Source organism: Macaca nemestrina, chromosome 7 (genome assembly GCF_043159975.1).
Source record: "Macaca nemestrina isolate mMacNem1 chromosome 7, mMacNem.hap1, whole genome shotgun sequence".
In the NCBI taxonomy this organism is placed as follows: Eukaryota; Metazoa; Chordata; class Mammalia; order Primates; family Cercopithecidae; genus Macaca; species Macaca nemestrina.
The window spans coordinates 77,549,301-77,572,102 of record NC_092131.1 but is presented as its reverse complement, the minus strand read 5'-3'; the positions used below and the strand labels follow the sequence as shown (position 1 = coordinate 77,572,102).

Below are 22,802 nucleotides of genomic sequence, written 5' to 3'. Positions count from 1 at the left end.
ATTTTTTTTAGTAGAGACGGGGTTTCACCGTGTTAGCCAGGATGGTATATTGACCATTCTTTGATTCACAAAGTATGTATGATTCTTGCTGTCTTTTAGTTTAGAACACTGGTCTAAGTTAGACAACTTATGTATCTCCTTACACTCTTACAATTTTTTTAAATAATGGAAATACACATATGAAAGTAGTCTGTAATCACCATCCAGATCTAACACTTACTAACCTGTGCCTGTCTTGTTCATCTATATCCTACCCTTGTTATTGACTCCAGTATTATTTTAAAGCCGATACCAGATATCATCTCAAACCTGATCAATTCATTTAAAAAAATGTAGTATCATTAATCCATAGATTTAAATATATTTGATGTGTTTAAAATCTTCATAGTTAATATCATTACTGAAGTTTATATGTCTTGGATCAGTATAAGTCTCTTTATGTTGTTGTTTTTAATTCTTTTGATGTGAGCCTTAATGGTCTTTGTAAGCTTTTTTGCTATATGGTATCAGAAGGTGTTTCAGACTTATTTTGCACATTTTAGCCTAAGGAACCTTTGTTATTTTTAATGGGAAATGGGTAATTCACAACCACAGTCTGGATATTAGAGAGTCTTCATTTTGCTGGGTTGGTCATGGTATCTAGGACTTTTCAGTGAACCCAAATTAGAAAAGTCAAGGGTTTTTAAATCTATTTTTATCTATTTTTTTTAAATCAAACTTTTTTTAAAGATCCATTATGAGTGTGTCCTGATACTTCTAATTCAGATTCCGTATTGCATGATTTTTACTTAACATTTTCTTTTCTTTTTTTTTTTGAGACCGACTCTCGCTCTGTCGCCCAGCCCAGGCTGGAGTGCAGTGGCGCGATCTCAGCTCACTGCAAGCTCCGCCTCCCGGGTTCACGCCATTCTCCTGCCTCAGCCTCCCGAGTAGCTGGGACTATAGGCGCCCACAACCGCGCCCGGCTAATTTTTTGTATTTTTAGTAGAGACGGGGTTTCACCGTGGTCTCGATCTCCTGACCTTGTGATCCGCCCGCCTCGGCCTCCCAAAGTGCTGGGATTACAGGCGTGAGCCACCGCGCCCAGCCTTTACTTAACATTTTCTTTGTCCTGTGTTGAGAATTCCAGTTCTTAACGACACTGGAGAATTTGAGTATGAAGTAACTATTCATGTGATTTATTCCACATTTTATAACCAATAGTCTCAGAATAACAGTACTAACATTATCAAATTGTTGTGCTTATAAGTCATTGGAATATTTTCTGTGTGGCTGAAAATTGGGCATAAATTGCATTTTCATTTTTTATTTTTAGTGATTAATTTTTATTAAAATTTCATTTTATTTTAAAATTATATAAAATGTTTTGTATAGTTCCAAAGGCAAATGTATAATAAGAATATACTGAAAGTATATTCCAAGAAGTATAGGTTTCATCCATACTATGTCCATCTACCATTCAACCTTTTATGAAGTAACCATTTTGGCAATTTTTTTGTGGTTTATTCTTTTATTTGTTTTTCTTTTTATTGATAACAGATAAACATATGTGTGTTTTTAGCTCATTTTATGCTGCTATAACAATACCTGAGACTTGGTAATTTATAAAGAAAAGAAATTTATTTCTCACAGTTCTGGAGGCTAGGAAGTTCAAAGGCATAGTGCCAGTATCTGCTCAACATCTGGTGAGAGCTGTCTTGCTGTATCATAGCATTGTGGAAGAGCAAGTGAGCACTCAAGACAGAGATGTGCCCTGGAAATCAGGATGAACTCACCCTTTTTGTCAGGAGCCCCCTCCCACAATAATGATATTAATCCATTCATGAGGGCAGAGCCCTTGTGACCTAATCACCTCTTAAGGACCCTATCTCCCAATACTGTTATACTGGCCATTAAATTTCAACATGAGTTTCAAATGAGACATTGAAACCATACCATTCTCCTCCTGGTACTCTAAAACTCATGTCCCACTCACATACAAAATCCCACTCACATACAAGAGTATCTGAGGAGGTGAATAGGAAATTTAGAAAGTCAGGCAAAAATGATATGTCTGTTCTTTGCTTATTAATGAAAATGTGCATTTTAAAATATTCAGTTGTTAACTTGCATTTCTTTTGTTAATCAGATATATTTTGTTCATTTTCCCTATCATTGATCTTTCAGAAGAATTTGTATTCCTTGCATAAAATTAATTTTCTGTCATATATATTAAATATCTGTCATTTGCTTTATCTTAATTTCTTTTTTAACAATATAGGTTTTACATTTTTATGTAATGAGGATTTGTCACTCTTGGTAATATCTGGGAAACTTTATTTTTATAATAATTAGCTTTGAAGTATAAAACACTTCAGATTTTGACATCTTTCTAATAAAAACTTGTTAGTTTTGAAACTATAAATAGCCAAATAATGTAGGTATGTAAAGTAGTCATTTTATATTAATGTATTTGCTTATGGATTTGAAAGTATCAAGTATAGTATATCCATATCTTCTCTTTTCCCTCACATCTGAAAATATGATTGTCTCTTGTAGGGTTTTTTTGGTTGTTTTTTAAAAATCATTAGCTGTTTTGAAAAAATGCCAGATAAATTAGCTGGAAATATATATTCCCTAATATAATACCAAACACACATGTATGAATGTTGGCTCATTATTTTTCTTCTGTTAAGTTTTAAACAGGGTCTGAAAACCCTTGGTGTTTTGGAGAAAATTCAGGCTTATCCAGAAGCATTTTGTAGCATCCTGTGTCATAAACCTGAGAGTCTTTCTGCAAAAATCCTTAGTGATCTTTTTACAGTACACACATTACCTGATGTAAAAGCTTTGGGGTTTTGGAACAGTTACTTACAGGCTGTTGAAGGTATGTGGATATTTTATTTTACTTTTAACGATCTCAGAATATTTGTTTCAGCATATTTGTTTTGGGGGTTTTATGTGTGTATGTTTTGCCTTTTGGTATTAATATTAAGATGCTAACTCCGTATTTACAAAAGAAAGTTATTTCAAAGCAAGTTTATATGACCAAGTTAAAAACGATGAGAAAAGGTAACAGAGGAAATTTATATTTTGTAATTTTTTTCTCTGGATAAGTTGAGGTGAAAGGCATTCTTTCTAGAAAATATTATTGTCACAGCATAGAACAGTCTTAATCCTAATAATCTATTTCATCATTTTCAACTTGAAGTTAAACTAAATTATTCTTCTTCCACTGGTTAGGGCTGTAACAATGATATTTATCATTGAGCATTAGCAGTGTAAAATCATTCTGCCTAATAGAGTGGAGAAGAATTTAACTTACAGTTGAAACTTTGTTTAGCTAGATTTTTGGGTTTTTACCATTTAGTTTTTCTGTCTGTATTTGTTGAACTATTGTATCAAATAGTGATGACCTAGAAGTGGTCAAATATGCAATAAGTAGTTGTACTAAATGATTATATTAGTCCTTCTACTTTGAGATTCATTTATGTACTGTTTGCCTGTTACTATACCTGACTTTGTGATTTAGTTTGCCCAAAACAAATGTGGGAGTCTATGCCTTTCAGTATTCCAAGTCTATTTGGAGAAGAATCTATGATGATAGCAGTATATAACATGGATTTACTTTTGTTTCTTTTTCTCTTTTATTGGTAAATTTTTTCAGATGGTAAATCTACAACAACAATGGAAGACATTCTTATTTTTGCAACTGGTTGCAGTTCCATTCCTCCAGCTGGATTTAAACCCACTCCTTCAATTGAGTGTCTGCCTGTGGATTTTCCTGTTGGAAACAAGTGTAATAACTGTTTAGCAATTCCAGTCACCAATACATATAAAGAATTTCAAGAAAATATGGACTTCACCATAAGAAACACTCTAAAACTAGAAAAGGAAGAAAGTTCTCATTACATTGGACATTAAAATGTTTCCTTGAACGAAGAGAAGCTTCTTTAAAAGCTGCTATTGATTACTCTCTTTTGTTTCACTAACCTTTTCATCATCAGTTTGAACAAACTAGTTAGTTTCTTGGCCTAATAAAATTTATGATATTAATATAAAGGAATATTATGGCCATTTAGGCTAAAAAAAATTTTTTTTGTTAAAGCATACTAGTCAAGATAGGTGATAGTTTCTCATTTTCTTGATATACATACTTTATAAACCTCAATATAAATACTCTTAAAATGGTTGTAAGGATTTTATTTAGGTATGGTAGCATGGTATATAAAAGTAAAAACTGTTTTACTCACATTTTTTGTAAATTAGGATTACATATAGAATGCCACAATTTTTCTAGATTTATTCAATTTTCAAATTATTCCTCATTTTATTTTAAAGCATTAAATAGAAAAGCTAATTGGTTAAATTTTGTCATATAAATCAGAGGCTTATATTCTGGGATTTGTGTTACTATGCATGCTTTTCTAGGATGTCACCGAATTAGTTGTTTAAAATGTTTTTAGATTACTGATTTATATTAAGATGACCCACACTGCAGTTAGATTATGCCTAGTTGGAAGTATTATATAAAAAGCAGAATTAAGCTGGGCACATGTGCCTGTAATCCCAGTTATAAGGGAGGCTGAGGTGGCAGAATCGAGATGCTCAGTCAGCCTGGGCAATATAGCAAGACTCCATCTCACAAAAAAAAAAAAAAGGCAGAATTGCACAAATTTTGACATTCCACGAGCTTAAACACTTTTGAGGTGGATAACATTTTGTTGAAAATACCTAAGAAAGTGTGTCTTCTTTAAAGCCTTGGCTTTAATCATGGGAAATTATTGTTGTTGTTGTTGTTGTTTTCTGTATCCTATGTTTGGTATTCTGTATATCTGATCCATAATCATTTTAGGTATTTAAATGATCTCTGTGAATTGGTAGGTTTGACCATTTGACTTATTTATTATCAAGATGGTTGTATGCTAAGGTAAGTTGGCACCATAGCATTATACAGTTATCTTCATTGCTCTTGAATGATATCTGTTATATAAGCAATGTATAAATAAAGTAAAAAGGATAGAATGAAAAACCCATTCTAATGTCACCGCTCAGAGATAAGTACTATGTTTCTGTGTATCCTTCTATAAACGCTTTCCTTCTTTTCTTTTATTTTTTAACTTTAATAATGCTACTAAAAGACAATACCTAAAAGTAACTGTACTAACAATGTGCTAACAATGTGAAAATATATAGTCCCAGAGTCATGTCCCCATATTTATACTCCCACAAAAGAAAAAATTGGAAAACAAAGTCTGATGTCCTTAATCTATTATCAAATTTAAATGATGTAATGGTTGAGTTTTCCATGAAAGTAAATCATTATGATAGGTAAATCACTATGGGAAGTAAAATGTTTTAACCATATTTTTCTTAATACACAAAGCAGGTGTCAGCTGTTGTCATATTCTCACCCTTCTTAAGAAATATCATTAAATTATTGATATTTTTAAAGAAAAGTAACAGAATAGATTTGAAAGAGATAATGTATCTCTTAATACCAAAGGACAACTAAAACATAATTCTAGTGTACTTTTCTTTGTTCCCTCATGTCTTTTTCAATCTATACACTAACATACCTAGCAAATTGTTTTACTTTAACTTGAAATATTTAATAACATAAATAAGGCATTTCTTTGTCTTTGGTTGAATTCTTTTGCCTTATCAATAGTAACTGAAAGATCAATTATCAAAGAGTTTGAATAGCTAATATAAACCCCAAACTCGCCATACAATTTTTATTCCAAATATGTTGATAAAAAGATACTTTGTTTCTTTATCCACCTTGTTTTTATAACAGTTAAAAACCAATACAAACCAAAAAAACATAGTTAAAGCTATTTTCTGGTTTGTAGTTTTAATTAATTTCCCCTAGGGTAGAAATTAAAGCTGGTAATTCACACACAAATACTTTGTTAGGGTGGGGGTGGCAAGTGGAGAGGCAGTGTACTTGGGTTAGCTACAATTAAAAACAGTATTTCAATTCTTCATTTGACTTACTTTATATATAGACAGGGCCTTAGTGATAAGATGGTGTAAATAATTTAGGATATTCATGTTTTCAAGTGAAGCATAAATATTTATTTTGCGAAATGTTTTCTGGTTTGAAGGATGTTCCATTATTAGGATTTTTAGATTAATCTGTATGGTCAAGGAATATCAGAGAAACCTGTAGGTTATTTATTTTCTGCAGTGTCATTTTGTCAAATGGTTGGTATTATAATTGTTCTTTTCTTATTCATTTTATAACCAGTGCATAATTCTTATTTTAGATTTTAAAAAAGAATTATGCTATAAATCTTTATAAATGTGTGTATATATTTCTTAAATATTGCAATTGCCTAAACATTGTATATTTTAAGGCTGTTTTCTCTTGCTGTCAATGTTGAGGAAAACTATAAATTGATATATAATGCATCTACTGTTAATGGTTTTGGTTAGTTTGATATTCATTGTTTTTAAACAATTTCCAATATGGAAACTTTATTTTAATACCTTTTATACAGTTCTCTACTATTCAAGATATTCTTTAAAATATCTCACCAGAAACTTATAGTTTTATACTTTGTAATATTTAGTTTCTATAATTTGAGGAAGTGATTTTTTTTGTTTGGGTTAAGTAAAAAGCCTTTATTTGATTACCCAGCATGAGAATTCACCTCGGTTTCTATTTTATGCATTTGTAAATTTTTCCCCTAATTATATGGAAGCTATTGGAACTTCTGTATTCAGCACTAAATACTAAGTCAAGGGGAGTATATTAGGTAACTTTTTTCAGTGACTGTGCCTTTAGCATTCAGTCATTATAAGAAAATGATCAGAACAAAATCATTACATTGTAAACATATAATTCTTTTATATGGTGATTATCATGTACTGCATTGTTACTTTTAAAATAAGCTATTAAACTAGTTTTTATGGTTCAAGTAATGCAATACAAAGTTTCATGCTTCAAGTAATGCAATACAAAACATAACACATTTAATGATGAATTACTTCAATGTATATTATCTGTGGTTTAGGGAAATTTGGATTGTCTTGAAGAGACTCAGTTTTCAAGTTCTGATTTTGACCATTATCTTTTCTAATTCCTAAACATATCCCAGTACCTACACTATGCCAGGTATTATGCTAGGTGATAATTTATATGTCAGCCTATTTATACCCTTTTTAAAGACTGCCAGATTAACCAAAAAGCATGACATTTATAACAAAGTTTTATAAATAAATAAATGTTTATGCCATTAAAGATAAACTGCCTATATAAACTAAGTAATTTATTGGGATTTAACAAGATTAAGATTCTGACAAAACTGAAAGATACAAGATTCCTTTACTCTCCACATTTGAGAGATCCTATAAGCAAGCAGTTACTGTCTGACACCCAGGAACCTATAGAAATGAGGGAATCTGTGTTAAAACTATGTATCCTCTAACGTAAAATAGCTAACCAGAATAAATTATTTAAGCCAAAAATCTGGACTCAGATAAATGGCTATAGTAAATTAGGTTAATGAACAATCTGTAGCCATAGATTATTTTCAGTCTTTCTGATTCTAATAAAACAAATACCTTATTCAGTCTCAGCCTTACAAGGGCTATTTGTCTACGGTTGCTGTTCTTCTGTGGGGTGTATTTTTCTATAAAGCTATTGCCCACACTCTCTGCACTTGGTCAGGAGTTTTTATCATTTCCTATGTATGCAGTGTACATCAATTTTAAATTTGTCTTAGTGATTTTAACACCACTCATAGTCTTGGGAGGGAATCTGTGATGGAACTGAAGTGGCTCGATGATGGATTTGCATTTGAAAGTGGAAGGACCCAAATGAGCAAAATTGGGCTCTCAGATATTTTATATTTCATAGAGACTGAAGAATGCAGTAGAACTTTCCCACAGGGCAGAAATAGTTTCTGTTTAGTTGGAACACACCTAGATCATTAAAGATTCCTTCAAAATATTAGTAATAGTACTGAAGAAACACACGTATTCCAGTTAATTTCTTAATGAATATGCCAATTAGCTATAAAAAAAGATTACATAATTTTTTTTTTTTTGAGACAATCTCACTCACCGAGGCTGGAGTGCAGGGGCACCATCTCGGCTCACTGCATCCTCTGCCTCGCAGGTTCAAGCAGTTCTCCCTGCCTCAGCCTCCCCAGTAGCAGGGATTAAAGGTGCCCACCACCACGCCCGGCTAATTTTGTATTTTTAGTAGAGACCGGGTTTCACCATGTTGACCAAGCTGGTTTCGGACTCCTGACCTCAGGTGATCTTCCGACCTCCACCTCCCAAAGTGCTGGGATTACAGGCGTGAGCCACCGCACCCAGCAGAGATTATGTAATTCTTAAAAGGTAAAGATTGTAGGTTGAATGCTAGGATGTTTCCTAATAGCATTAAAAATAAGATAACCTATTTTAAATGTCACAAAAATAAAGTTTTTATTAATGAAAAAAGCCATTGTTTCACACTATAAAACAGTCTTACATAATCGTTAGGCTAACTTCATTTCATTTATATAATTTTGAAAGTCAAGTTTTTGAGGCAGAGTCTGATTTCATTTCAGAATTTGGTGCAGCTTCATAATGAAGTGTCATCAGTGAACTCGAGAAATGAGCTGTCATTGTGTATCCATTTTTGTCATACAGTAAAATCTATGGATTAAGTTAGAAATCCCGTAAATTTTGTGGTCACGTGGCTTCAAGTGTACATTAAACAGCCAGCACAAGACCAGCCTGGCCAACATGCTGAATCCCCGTCTCTACAAAAAAAAAAAAATTAGCTGGGCGTGGTGGCACCTGTCTGTAGTCCCAACTACTGGGTTGGCTGAGGTGGAAGGATAGTTTGGGAGGATTGCTTGAGTCCAGGAGGTCGAGGCTACAGTGAGCTGAGACTCTGCCACTGCACTCCAGCCTGAGCGACAGAGTGAGATACTATCTCAAAAACAACAACAACAAAAAACCAGCACATCAGCCTATCCTGATGGTGTGCCGCTGTAGTCCCTTGCTACTTGGGAGGCTGAAGCAGGAGGATCGTTTGACAGTCGGAATTTGAGGCTGCAGTGAGCCCTGATTGCGCACTTGAGCCTGGGCAACTTCCTTCCCACGGCAATGTGATTTTGCAATTACTACAAGGAAAGAGGAGAGATGCTAATTTCTCATTTTGTACCTCCCTGGATCCCGTGTCCATGCCGGCAGAACGCCACCATAAAGCTAGACCCTTTTTTTTTTTTTTTTTTTAAGAGATGCGACTGAGAAATATGCCAGATTAGAGTGAAGCTCCAATGCTTTCTGTTTCTCTGGAAAAAGGAGCAAAGGGAAGACTCCTGCTGCACTGAGAAACTAGAGCTAACGTTAAAATGTTGCCTGTGTTTCAGGAGCTTCATTTACTTCAGTCCTGTGGTCCTTATACTCCTAGAGTATTATCACCCCGTCAGTGCTCTGTAAGCCACCAAGCCAACAGTTCAGTAATTAGGTTCTTAGCACTACACGCTCCTACCCTAAGAGTTCAATTTAATGTTGCTACCATTTGAGAGAGTGTGGCTTGATAAGACAGGATAAAAACTCGTAGTATTCGGCTAACATTACGGGCCACTGAGTTAACCTGCACCGGCTCTCCCAGTTCTATCGAGAGTGGAGGTCTTCCTCGAGGAGGTGGAGTCCGGCCCTCAGGCACGCCCTTTTGCCCCGCCCTTCCGGGCTTTGCTTCCGGGGCGGTAAGGGCAGCCACGTCATCCCCCGGCTCCGCTCGCCAGCCTGGCAGTGGCTCGTGGGAGTCAAGATGGCGTCGGCGGCGGCAGCGACAGCAGCAGCAGCCAGTATTCGGGAAAGGCAGACAGGTACTGACTTACTCTCTTCTTGAAGCTTCGTGACTGCCCCGACGACATTCTTCTCCTGTGCTTGTCGCCCTCACTCGGTCGTGGTGCGTGCAGCTCAGAGAGCGATCTCCGGGAGTTTAATCCAGTCCCTAGAACATCAAGAGCCCCTCCCCTTTGAGTTTTTGGGGAGAAGATGCCATTAGCTTGACTCGGTTCCTCCTGTGGTGCAGGAGAAGGAGCTTTAGCGGTGGGCAGATTGCTACGGCCTTGCTCTTGTCTCCTTCCTAGTGGGCATCAGAAGGCCATCACAACAAGATCTAGCAGCAGATAGCTTCTTATCTATGTTGCCACCTATGAGGTCTCCGAGTTTGTTTCTGTGCGTGGTTCAGTTCTGGTTTTGATTTTTGAGAGAACTCCCATTTTCTGGCACTTCCACCACAATTACAGAATTTAGGTATTTTCACAGCGGCCTGCTTTGCGCCACTTCTCTACTTCGGACCAGCCTTTTGGGGGTACCTGCAGAAAAATGCCTGGTGATAAAAGATTTTCTCCTTCACCTTGCTGGAAGGCATTGAAGAATTGAATTAATAGCTTTCTCATTTTAATTGTTTGACAGATTATTGTTTTAAAATAATATTTTATCTTCAATAAAGCATGTTTATATAGCTTGTATTTATGCAGAGAAATGTAAGAAGCTACATATTCTTGAGTTTTGGGGTTTTTTCCCTCTTAGAAATTAGTTTTGCCTTATTTGAAAACTTACGACAACTTGGTTTATACCTGTGAGCTACAAACTAAAGGTTGAACTAGTTGTCTTAAAAGTTTTCAAGCCATTTATTCTGAGGAGCTAATAGAAATAAGGCATCAAGCATGTGCATACTTGGAATTCTGTTTGCTGAAATTATGCCCTGTTGGATATAAATATGAATAGAAAAATGAATTTATAATTCATATGACCTACAGAAGGAATTTGGGCTGTACTTGATTCCTTTCTTTGGCATTTAAAGAAATTAAAGAAAAATGTTAGACTTCAATCTAGTAATGACACACAAAAGATGCTGAGTTGCGTTCTGCTTTTCCCAGTAAATAATTTAGTGTAACCTATCAGGTGAAGTCAGGCATAATCAAATATAGGGAAGTTCAAATAAGATTTGGGGCATACCTGCCATTCATTGTATCTGTTTAAGCAAATAGAAGCTCCATTTGTTTTAATGCTGTGTTTCTGATGACTATACTACATATTAAAATAACGTGTCAGTGAAACTGTACCAATACAAGAGAGCTTTTTGAAAAATAAATTTGCATGGCAGTAAACTTGTATGCAGAAACTTTGTAGATCATTAAAATCTAATCGTTTGTATTTCTGCAGAAATAAACATAGTTGAGATTTTACAGAATTACTAGATAGATTGTGCTAGATCTATTCTTTATCATATTTTTACTGTCATTGAATTCTGCCTCATTTTCAGAGGAAGGTAAATCCTTGTGTATATATTGTAATACAGAATTAGCTATTTCCCTCATGCTTATTGAGAATGTTTTGGGAAATAACTCACAATCCTCAAATATTCTCGATACTGAAATATTTGGGTGGATGAGATAATTGTTAGCATTTATTGAGCATTTACTATGGTTAGGCATTGCTTTAGGTGATTATGTATTATTATCTCCATTTTACAGGTGAGGAAAGTAAGATAGAGGTAAACTAACCTGCCTGTTTCTTGCTTTGCCTGCCTGAAAAATCTTTATTGGTCTTTTGAATGTCATCCCACAAGCTCACAAGCTATCTCCTTTCTTCCAGGTTTACTGTCCTCTCTATCCATACCTTCAGTTCAACAGGTAGAATCAGTTGCCTCCTGCTTTGTGTTACTGTTGTTCTTCATTGAATGCGTCTTCGTTACAAGTTCTTGCACATCTTCCCTGCTTCTCAACGTTGCTGGGTCCCATTAGTGTTAGCATCTAGCAACTTAGCTTTCAGTATTGTCTCTATGTTGATGATTCCCAGGTTTATATCCCTAGTCTGGCCCTCCCATCTGAACTCAGTCTGCTCCATATCAGTTAATGGCAGTTCCATCCTTTTAGTTGCAGGTCAAAAACCTTGAAGTTTTCTTGACTTGTCTCTTTCATGTCTCATGTAAGATCTTTCAGTAAATCTTGTCAGTTCTACTCTGAAAATACATCCAGGATCTGACTGTTGTCATTGCTATTTCCAGATCCTATCCACTATGAATTTCTGCAATAACCTATTTGGTCTCCTTGCTTTTACAATCCTGTTCTCCTTCGTTATTTTTCACACAGTACCCAAACTGATCATGCCATATGTTTGCTCAAAATCTTCCAGCTTCTTCCCATTTCAACCATGATAAAAGCCAAAGTGATCTTACAGTGTTCTACAAGGCCTTACTTATATGATCTGGTTCCCATGTAGCTTTTGGACCTCATTCCCTATTTCTCTTCCCTCTCCTTGAACCCACCAGGAAAGCTCCCACCTTCGAGCCTTTGTATTTGTTTCTTCTTTGTGGAATACTGTTTCAGAGAGAATCTCCATGGCTCACTCCCTCATTTCCTTTAGGTCTTTACTCAAATGTTACCTTCTCAGGAGGCCTTCCCCAATTACTCTGTTTAAAATTACACCCCAACTCCATCTTCCCCTTTCCCAATCTTACCTTTCTTCATAGCACTTACCATGATCTACATTCCATGTGTTTTACTTATTATTATTATTTTTTATTTTCCCTATCCCCCAATTAGAATGAAAGCTACTTGAGGACAGGCGATTTTATTCACTGTTTTCTTCAGTTGCTAGGTCCCCAATGACTACAGTGCCTGTGGTGAGCACTCATTAAACATGTTGAATGAATGAATAGTAAGTATAGTTGACAGCATTTGTTCAGTGCATGTGTGAAGAAAACATTCCAGGTAAACGTGAAATGACATTAACCAAGTCTAGGAATATGGATACAAGTTGAGTGTCCCTTATCCAAAATGCTCGGGACCAGGAGTGTTTTGGATTTTGGAATATTTGCATTATTACTGGTTGAGCATCCCAAATTTGAAAATCTGAGCACCGGCTTAAAACATTTTGATTTTGGAGCATTTCAGGTTTCAGATATTAAGAGTTGGGATGCTCAACATGTAGTATGTTTAGAGCCAGTAAGGAAAATGGTTTGTCATTTCAGTTAAAAGTCATGGTTTAAGCCTTGGGTAAACTCTGATAAAAGTAAAATTACGTTCTTGTAAACTCTGAACATAGGCCGTGTACTCCATTAACAAATCCACTGTATCAAAATACCTTTTAATAAGTTAGCCAAGGTTCAGAGTTGGAGAAAATCTCAGATTGGGCTGAGAAGGCAAGTGTAGGATTATCTTATTTGCTGCTACTGGCCTCTTTCAGTTAGCTAAGGCCTAACTCTGCAGCATACTAAACACCTGAGGCTTTCATGGCAGCCCAGGCTTTCGTTCTTCCAAATTACCAGGCTTCAAGAGTGTGAACAGCTGTTCCAAGAAACAGGGTTTCCTCCCTCGTGGGCATGAGTGCCAGGGTGATGGTGTCTTTATTGCCTGGAGGTGGAGGAAGAGCTCTGCAGATGCGCAGTGGGAGAGTTAATCCTGGAACCTCTTCCATGCCTACTGTGTTATTTCAGTTTTAAGTGTTAAGCTGTTTTTTTGTTTACATTATATTAAATATATTTAATATATTATTATAATAAATACATTAAATGAAATACATTTTATTTAATATAACACCTGTGGGCCTCTGAAGTAGGTATTAATTATTGGTAATGTGTATTATTGGCCGGACATTAGGTAATAACATTTGACCAAAAATTATGTCTGTAGGTGTATGGTAAATATGCCTGATAGCAATAACTTAAGCATGCCCTGAGAATGACCCTGTGTTGCAGACACACCTGGATATGTGTTCCAAGCTAGGAAATCAGAAAATGGCCCACTTGGAGATTCATTCCTTGGCTATGAGAAACATCTGAGCCTCCAACCCATCCGGTGAAACATAGGCTATGCAGTGGATCAAGGCCCCGAATTTTGGGTTGAATGAAGGTTGCCAGGTGGAAGTTGTTAGGGAAATGTTAAGTGAAAATGCTGTATAAACCACATTCTTGCTATATAAACCGCTTTTTGTGTGCGGTTATGGTTCTCCTGCCCAGCGCATCGCCACTGAGTTCTTACAGTTCTCCTATCCAGCCCACTGTCACTGGACTCCCCTCTGTGTGTTGCCCCCAGTAAAACCCCATGTCTCATTTCCTGGCTCCAGGTCTCTTCTTAGGCCTCTCAAACATGGTATCATCTCCATTGGAGGCAATAAGGGTTCAGCACAACAGTATGTACACACACATAAGTATGCAAATGTATCACTGAAGTCCAGTCTCTTCAGTGATAGCAGTTTTAACAGCATTATACCTACCTCAGCAAACAAGCATTTAATAGAAGTTTTTTCTTGTGAGTGAATGAATATGCTGTAAATTGATATTCAGGTGATTTTAGTATTATATAGGTCTCGTAGGACTTTGGAGTATAGGTTATTCTGTATTACTTAAAGCCTGATGCAAATGTTTTTAACAATCAACCAAGTGGATATTAAGGTTGTCAGTTTTATAAAAAGTAAATCAAGATATTATAACTAGTATACTCTCTTGAATATTTGGCCATCTCAGTTTCACAAAGAAGTATATTAAGGGATTTTCATTTGCTGTAACACTGTTACAGATGAGTGATAAATAGCACAAAATACTGTAACAGACATAACTGTGATTTTTGATGTTGTATATTTGCTCAGCTGGAATTATCAGTTACCTACTATATGGGAAAGTCTGTTTTCCCTAGGGACATAGAATTTTAAGCAACTTTTTAGTGAATCTGACAGGATAAATTGGTTGTAAGATATACTCTTACATAACTGTAGAGAGATCTGCTGTATGAAGGTTTTGTATATGAACCAATTGAATATGCCATGGATAATTTTGTTTTGAGAGACTGATCCAGGCCGGGCACGGTGGCTCACACCTGTAATCCCAGCACTTTGGGAGGCCAAGGCGGGCAGATCACCTGAGGTCGGGAGTTCTAGACCAGCATGACCAACATGGAGAAACCTCATCTCTACTAAAAATACAAAATTGGCCAGGCCTGGCAGCGCATGCCTGTAATCCCAACTGCTCAGGAGGCTGAAGCAGGAGAACTGCTTAAACCGGGGAGGCAGAAGTTGCAGTGAGCCGAGATTGCGCCATTGCAATCCAGCCTGAGCGACAGGAGCAAAACTCTGTCTCAGAAGAAAAAAAGAAAAGAAAGAAAGGACTGATCCTTCTCACTAGACCACTCAGACTAAAAAAAAGGACTTATCTTTATGCTTTCAGCCAGACAATACACAGGCAACAGCATCAGTGTATTGAGGCCATTGCAAGTTCTTCCTGAACATTTCCCATGATCTCATCTGGGGACAGATGCTTATTGTATTTTGGGAAATATCCTAAAATGCCAATTAGCTGTCGATGGAATAGTCTTATAAGATCTGACCCCTAGTTCTACACATATAGTCATTTGGTTAATCAGTTTTGCTAGATTTGATTAGTATATTTTGTTTTGGGGTAGTAAATAATAAATGATGGAGGAAAAATAAAATCCTAAAAAACAATGACAATATTTGATAAAACTTTTTATTTTCAGTGGCTTTGAAGCGTATGTTGAATTTCAATGTGCCTCATATTAAAAACAGCACAGGAGAACCAGTATGGAAGGTAAGAGTTTATCTTGATGGGAACTGATTTCTGTTTTTCTCAGCCCTTATTGGTGGTAATTGGAGGGAATTTATTATAATATGGAAGAAGTAACACATATTAGTTATCATGAATGTTTTATCCTTATTTAACATGATCTCTTAATATGAATCTTTTTGACAGACATTCTATGGAGTGAGACAGGTGATAAAATAGGAATTTTCATCTAGTGAGTCCATTTGATCTCTTTGGTAGGATGTCACTGATAGGTCTTTACCCTGGTTGATATTTTGTTCCTTAGCTTTTCAAGTCCAGACTTCGGATTTTATAAGTTTGCTTGGGGTTAGTCACATTCAGAGGGCCTGGATTATTTTAACAAACTCATGAGAAAATGATCTGTAAACCGTAATACCAGTTTATTAATTTATGAGATATGAAACTGTTAATTGAATCAGAAAGCAATCTACAAACTTTTCCTTTGGGAAATAATGGAGAGCCTTTAAAAATTCCCGTTCTTTAGGCTTCTTCATTTTAAACTTCATGCAGACTCTCTTTCTTCAGATGTTATAATACAGTTGATTGGGTTTAAACTTACTGGTTAACAGTCTCTTTATATTTCTCTCTTGCTAAAAATTAAGAACGAATCAACATGTTTAGAATTTAGGGTGTTTTGAAAACTCTTTTGAGTCTTTATAAGTCCTTTGGGTTAACTCTAAAAGTTGTTAAAGTTGTCTGTATTGATTTCATAGCTTAAGCTCCAGAGTATTCCCTAATTTTTCTCCTTCTTGTTCCTTTGTGGGCATCTTCCTATTGCCTCTTGCATAAACTATACTTGTTTGTTTCTAAGACCAATATTGAGCTTTTGGTTGAAATAGTTTGAGAATTTCTTGGGTACAAATTTTTGTCAGATACTTTTCCTACCCATCACTTTTTATATCATTAAAATTAGTAATACACATGTATTGAGATTAAAAGAGGGAAGATTTTTGAAAGATGCAACATGAACCTTTTATAACCAGAGCAGAAAGATTTTTAGTCTCTCTAAAGGAAATTCTGGCATTCAAGAAAACATGTTTTCATAACAACATGTTTCATTCTCTCATTAGCAATTTCTTACTCCAAAAATAATTATTGAGGTAGTTGTAGAGAACGATTACCAGTTGAGGATCTCTTTTATTTGCCTTAACCGTGAAACTAATTTTGAGTTAAAAAGCCTAGTTGGAGATCTTACCACTCCTCAAAACTATCTGTTTTAATACTTTGAGAATGTGAGGAAGTGTTTTAGGGACTTAATTGTTTATTTATTTATTTTTTTGAGATGGAGTCTCGCTCTGTCGCCAGGCTGGAGTGCAGTGGCGCAATCTTGGCTCACTGCAACCTCCACCTCCCAGGTTCAAGCAATTCTGCTTCCTCAGCCTCCTGAGTAGCTGGGATTACAGGTGCGTGCCACCACGCCCAGCTAAGTTTTATATTTTTAGTAGGGAAAGGGTTTCACCATGTTGGCCAGGATGGTCTCGATCTCTTCACCTCATGATCTGCCCACCTCGGCCTCCCAAAGTGCTGAGATTACAGGCATGAGCCGCTGCGCCACAGCCAGGGACTTAATTTTTTTTAATGAGTATCTTTTTAACCTGAGATGCTTAAAATACTAAATTTTTAATTGTAGTCCTGGAACTCGTTATATATTAGTTTTCAAAGTGGCTAATTTTTACATATCTGTTTTTAGAAAAGATATGTGAACTAGAAAAAAAATAAGGGTATGAACGTGAATTGGCTTTAAGTTCAAAGTTGTTTATTATAGCTTAACGATTTTATAGTCTCTATTTTTTTAAAACCTAGAAAAAAGAATTTTGTAAGAAGAAATTGATATAACTGTTTATTTATTTTAGCCTGAGTAGTAATGCTTTAAGAATGTATTAATCCCTGGATGGACGTTTGGGTAAATAATGATGGAAAATATTAAATTGAGGAAAGGATAATAATTTAGTATCTATGATTTGTTAAAATAAAATTTGCTTCAACATTGTCTTAATATAGGTTCGCTATTGGTTGTTCAATGATAATGATGACACATTGTTTTTTTAATAGGTACTCATTTATGACAGATTTGGCCAAGATATAATCTCTCCTCTGCTATCTGTGAAGGAGCTGAGAGACATGGGAATCACTCTGCATCTGTGAGTTTTTACATATTTCTAATAGTGGCATTCATTTTCAAATACATTCTTAAAAATTTCTCTGGCCACCCTGAAATCAAATTATTAAAGAACATTTATAGAGAAAAATAGTGTTAGGTTACAGTATTTATGTAGTGTTGAACATTTTTTCCCCGTATCATCTTTTATTCAACCCCTTATTTCTGGGATTTAAAAAAATCCTCAGTCTGAGGCTTTATAATTTCAGAATTTAAATTTTCTCCCTTGTGTCTTTTCCTACAGACTTGGTTTACCCTCTACGTAAAGGAAAAGAACTAATAATCTTAAGGTCTCTTCCAGCTCTAAAAGTGATTTCTTTCTTTAAATACACAGATTCTCCTTGACCTACAATGGGGTTACATACTTATAAACCCATTGTAAGTTAAAAATTTTGTAAGTCAAAAAAATGCATTTAATACACCTAACCTAACACAAACATCATAGCTTAGCCTCTCCTACCTTCAGCATGCTCAGAACACTTACATTAGCCTACAGTTGGGCAAAGTCAGATCCAACACATAGCCTCCTTTATAATAAACTGTCGAGGCTGGGCACTGTGGCTCACGTCTGTAATCCCAGTGCTTTGGGAGGCCAAGGTGGGCGAATCACAAGGTCAGGAGTTCAAGACCAGCCTGGCCATGTGGTGAAACACCATCTTTACTAAAAAAAAAAATACAAAAAATTAGCCAGGCATGGTGGCAGGCACCTGTAATCCCAGCTACTCAGGAGGCTGAGGCAGGAGAATCACTTGAACCTGGGAGGCTGAGATTGCAGTGAGCCGAGACTGCCACTGCACTCTAGCCTGGGCAACAGAGCAAGACTCTGTCTCAAAAAAAATAATTAATTAATTAAATAAAATAAACTTGAATATCTCATGTAATTTATTGACTACAGTGCTGAAAGTTGAAAACAGAATGTTTTTATAGGTGCTTAAGGTATGATTTCTACTGAATATGCACCATCATAAAGTCAAAAAATCCTAAGTTGAACCATTGTAAGTCAGGGACTCTCTATACTTTTTTTTTTTAAAAAGGAATATCTCATTAATCATTAATATGAAAAATTTAAGTGACTATGAAGTAATGACTGTTAATCACCATAGGAGGCTATCTATGTTGTCTTAACTGTTAAGTTTGTGTGATTATATTGCTTCTGATATGTTTAATAAAAATAAAACAAATTGCAGTACTTCATGGACTTGCCTAGTAGAACATTTGGAGAAGGGGCCAGGCGCAGTGGCTCATGCCAGTAATCCCAGCACTTCTGGAGGCCGGGGTGGGCGGATCACTTGAGCTCAGGAGTTCGAGACCAGCCTGGCCAACATGGTGAAACTGTGTCTCTACTAAAAATACAAAAATTAGCTGGGTGTGGTGGCATACCCGCCTGTAATCCTAGCTACTTGGGAGGCTGAGGAACAACAATTGCTTGAACCCAGGAGGCAGAGGTTGTAGTGAACCGAGATCGTGACACAACACTCTGACCTGGGCAGCTGAGCAAGATTCTGTAAAAAAAAAAAACAAAAAAACAAAAAAAAACATTTGGAGAAGGACTGTGTTCATGGATAGATAGTAATACTTTTGTATACTACAAGAGTCCAATTTTATGGTGTTCTAAGCTATTTGCATTTTGTTGTATTTATGATGTTATAACCAGTTTTTATGATATTATATATTGAATTGAAATGTATTATTGGGAATATGGTTTTAGATTTTTGGTAAGTAACTTACCAGAATCTGGTTTGATCAGCTCAAATTCTTTAGTTGTATAATCAGCATTTGTTAAAATTAATAGATTATTATATTTTGTCAAATCCAAATGTCCTTTTTTATATTTCTGAAATTAGAATCTATCTTATCACTGATGATATGTCATAACTGGCAGCATTTTTATTTCTCAGTAGTATATAAAATATATTTTAAAATTGATGTTTTAAAATTGTTACCACCTTGGGTTTCATGAAATACGGTATTTGATGAGTTTTCCTTTCATTTTTATGTCAGACTGAAATAAGCATATTTGCTTTGATAGCGTGTTAATTCTTACGGACTGAAGTAAAGTTTAACTTGATGCTATCCTTGGAAATTGTGGTTTATTAATAAATATTGAGTGCCATTGTCTCCGTACTAAGTGTTTAACTCCTTTATTTACTAATGGAAAGACTAAAGTTTAGAAGGCTTAAGTGATTGTCTCACATTTGTACAACCACTTAATAACAGAGCCATGGCCACATTGCTTGACCACTAATTCTGTGCTGTTTATCTACTGAACTGTAATGGCTTAGTAGCAGTAACTAACAGAAGTGAGGTCTTACTCAGTACTTCGTTCAGGGGTAATAGTATAGTCTACCAGTTTGAGAGTCTGGTAATCTCTGCCTAACTTGCTACTTGCCACCAGAGCATGGAAATATTACACAGCTACCATGGTGAACTCTTTTGTACTTTGCCTCCAACCATTCTCCTCTATTTGCTGGAGAATACTATATCAGTTACTTTATACTCTGCAAACTGGTTTAGGCTGATTTGTAGGAAACAGTAATTACACGTTTCCAGAATATGAAATGGTGGTTTTAGCCCATTAGGCAGTTGGACAAGCAGTGTAAAAAAAAGACAACAACCTATGGCAACTATCACATTATCCTTCTTGATATCAATGGCAACAGTTATTAAACACAGACCAACTGGCAGCATGTGCTTCTTTCCTCTCCTTGATTATAGAAGGATGACTAGAGAGAGGTGAATATTCCTCATATAAGCATAGTTTGATGTTGGGATATTTGCATGGAAATTGTTTCTAAATTGTAAAAGGAGAAAACTGTAAAATGACTCAATCTGTAAGATGCTTACATTCTCTTATGAAACAATAAATGGGCAAAAATAGATTGTCTTTAAGGAGACATTTATATACCTTTCATTTAAAAAATATATTTGATTTCATGTTTGATTAAATTTTTTTATAGCTTCTAAAGAATTGCTTCTAAAAATTTTTTCATTGCATCCCCTAGCTTTCTGATTTTCCCCTCAGAGAGCCACACTTTCCTCACACTCACCATTCCCCTCTGACCACCACCATATTTCTATGAAAAGTGGGAATAAGATTGGTTTTGACTATGTTTTAGTTCTCATTTAAGGAGAGTGTTGGTAGAAAAGAGTGTCTGACCATTGGCAGTACTAAAAGTGTGAGCAGAATAGGACAAATGAGGACTAACAAGAAATTAGGGTCTTCTTAATACTAATAAATAATATCAACACTGACATGGGAGAAAGCTAAGTTAATTCACTGATTAATTGCAACAAGAGCTTTTAGAGCACTGGTTACTGTCCTTGAGCTAGTGAACTCCCATTTTGAGGAATATTGTTTTAAACTATCTTTTTAGATAAGTGACTAAGAAAAAATAAGTTTTAGTTCCTTATGTCTTCTAGGCTTTTGCACTCTGATCGAGATCCTATTCCAGATGTTCCTGCAGTATACTTTGTAATGCCAACTGAAGAAAATATTGACAGAATGTGTCAGGTAATATGGGTTCTTATTTTCTGGACTCCTGAATTTGGAAACAGATTTTTTTTTCAAGAAAAATTCTTAGATGTCCAGGGCGACAAATCAGAAATTCCTATGCCTACTTTCTCACCCTGATTTTTGAGACTATCTTTGAATTCCAAAGAGCCTGAAAGACTTAAAACTTTTGGCTGAAGAAGTATTATACAGTAGTCCTCCCATATCCACAGTTTCACTTTCCACAGTTTCAGTTATCCACAGTTAACCAGGTACTGAATATATTACAGTAGTGAACATATTACAGTATTTTGAGAGAGACCACATTCATATAACTTTCATTGCAGAATATATTTTATAATTGCTCTATTTTATTTCTGACTATTGTTGCTAATCTGTTACTGTGCCCAATTTATAAACTATAAGTTTTGTCATAAATATGTATGTATAAGAAAAAACATACAGTTCAGTACTATCTGGTTTCAGGCATCCACTGGAGTCTTGGAAAATAACCCCTGCAAATAAGGGGAACCACTGTACTGGTAAAGTCTGAGTCTGGCTTTAACAAACAGAAAGCCTAAGTATATTGCCTTTCTAACTTATAAAGCATTTTCCTTTTCTAAAATAATGGTGAGATTAGGAAGTCCACGCTGGTGCAGAAGCACTATAAGGTAATCAAAGACCCAGGCTCCTTCTATCACTGATCATCTTTAGTTTGTTGGTTTTCCTTGTCTTGCTTGTTGCTGCTCCCGTAGGCATCAAATCTATGTTCACATCAAGAAGAAGAGGGAAATGGACTGTGCCAGCCCTGACTGTTGATTTTGATCAGGAAAGCTAAGCCTTTCCAGAAACTCTCAGAAGACCTTTATTTATTTCTCACTGGGTAGAATCAATTACAAGGGTGACTGCAAAATCAATATTTAGATGAGTATATTGTCACCCCAAAGAAAATCTAGCAAGATTCTTTTAGCAAGGAAAAGGAGAAAAATAGATGTTGGATAGGTAAGTAACAGTGTCTTCCACAGGTCACAGCATCTTTGTTATTGACTGTTGAATCAAATTGCTGTTTAAATTGTTATGAAGTTTGCAAATTTTGTGTTCTGTGTAGCTTTATGATGCCCAGGTTTCTCTTTTACCCTGCGTAAACTCAAGTATACTATTCATGAGAGAGGTACCACTTACAATCTCTTCTTCCGTTTTTTTAATAACACCTTGATTGAAATTATAATTCACATACCATGCAATTCACCCATTTAAGAAGCACAAGTGTATGATTCATTGGTTTTTAATATAGTCACAGAGTTTTGCAACCATCACCACAGTCAATTTTAGAACATTGTCATTACCTCAAAAAGAAACCTGGTACCATTTATCATATCCTCACGCCTCCCCCATCCCCTTCCATCCCTAAGCTACCTTATGTTTCTGTATATTTGCCTACTCTGACCCTTACATATGAATGAACTCCTATATTATGTGGTCTTTTGTACATGGCTGATTTCTCTTAGCATAATGTTTCCAAGGTGCATCCATATTGTAGCATGAATTGGTACCTTATTCCTTTTCATGGCTGAATGTATTTCATTGTGTGG

General features: G+C 35.7%; 2 protein-coding genes across 8 annotated transcripts in view; both read left to right on the top strand.

Annotated features, from left to right (window-relative positions):
• LOC105477923 (G2/M-phase specific E3 ubiquitin protein ligase) overlaps positions 1-3,941 on the top strand; it is a 57,338-nt gene extending 53,397 nt beyond the window's left edge. For all 5 annotated transcript variants that reach the window (XM_011734789.3, XM_011734787.2, XM_011734793.2 and 2 more), the window contains 2 exons: positions 2,676-2,866; positions 3,647-3,941. In XM_011734789.3, the coding sequence (XP_011733091.1) occupies positions 2,676-2,866; positions 3,647-3,903 (448 nt within the window). In that variant the 3' untranslated portion in view covers positions 3,904-3,941. The remainder of the gene's footprint in view (positions 1-2,675; positions 2,867-3,646) is intronic.
• Positions 3,942-9,674: 5,733 nt separating this feature from the next.
• LOC105477929 (sec1 family domain containing 1) overlaps positions 9,675-22,802 on the top strand; it is a 103,832-nt gene continuing 90,704 nt past the window's right edge. For 2 of the 3 annotated variants that reach the window (XR_985029.3, XM_011734795.3), the window contains exons 1-4: positions 9,680-9,818; positions 15,477-15,547; positions 17,615-17,703; positions 21,141-21,231. Coding sequence is in view for 2 of the 3 variants with exons in the window: in XM_011734795.3 (XP_011733097.1) it covers positions 9,761-9,818; positions 15,477-15,547; positions 17,615-17,703; positions 21,141-21,231 (309 nt within the window). In the remaining variant the exon portion in view is untranslated. Of the gene's footprint in view, positions 9,819-15,476; positions 15,548-17,614; positions 17,704-21,140; positions 21,232-22,802 lie in introns of all 3 variants that reach the window. The other variant, XM_011734796.3, reaches the window with a different exon arrangement.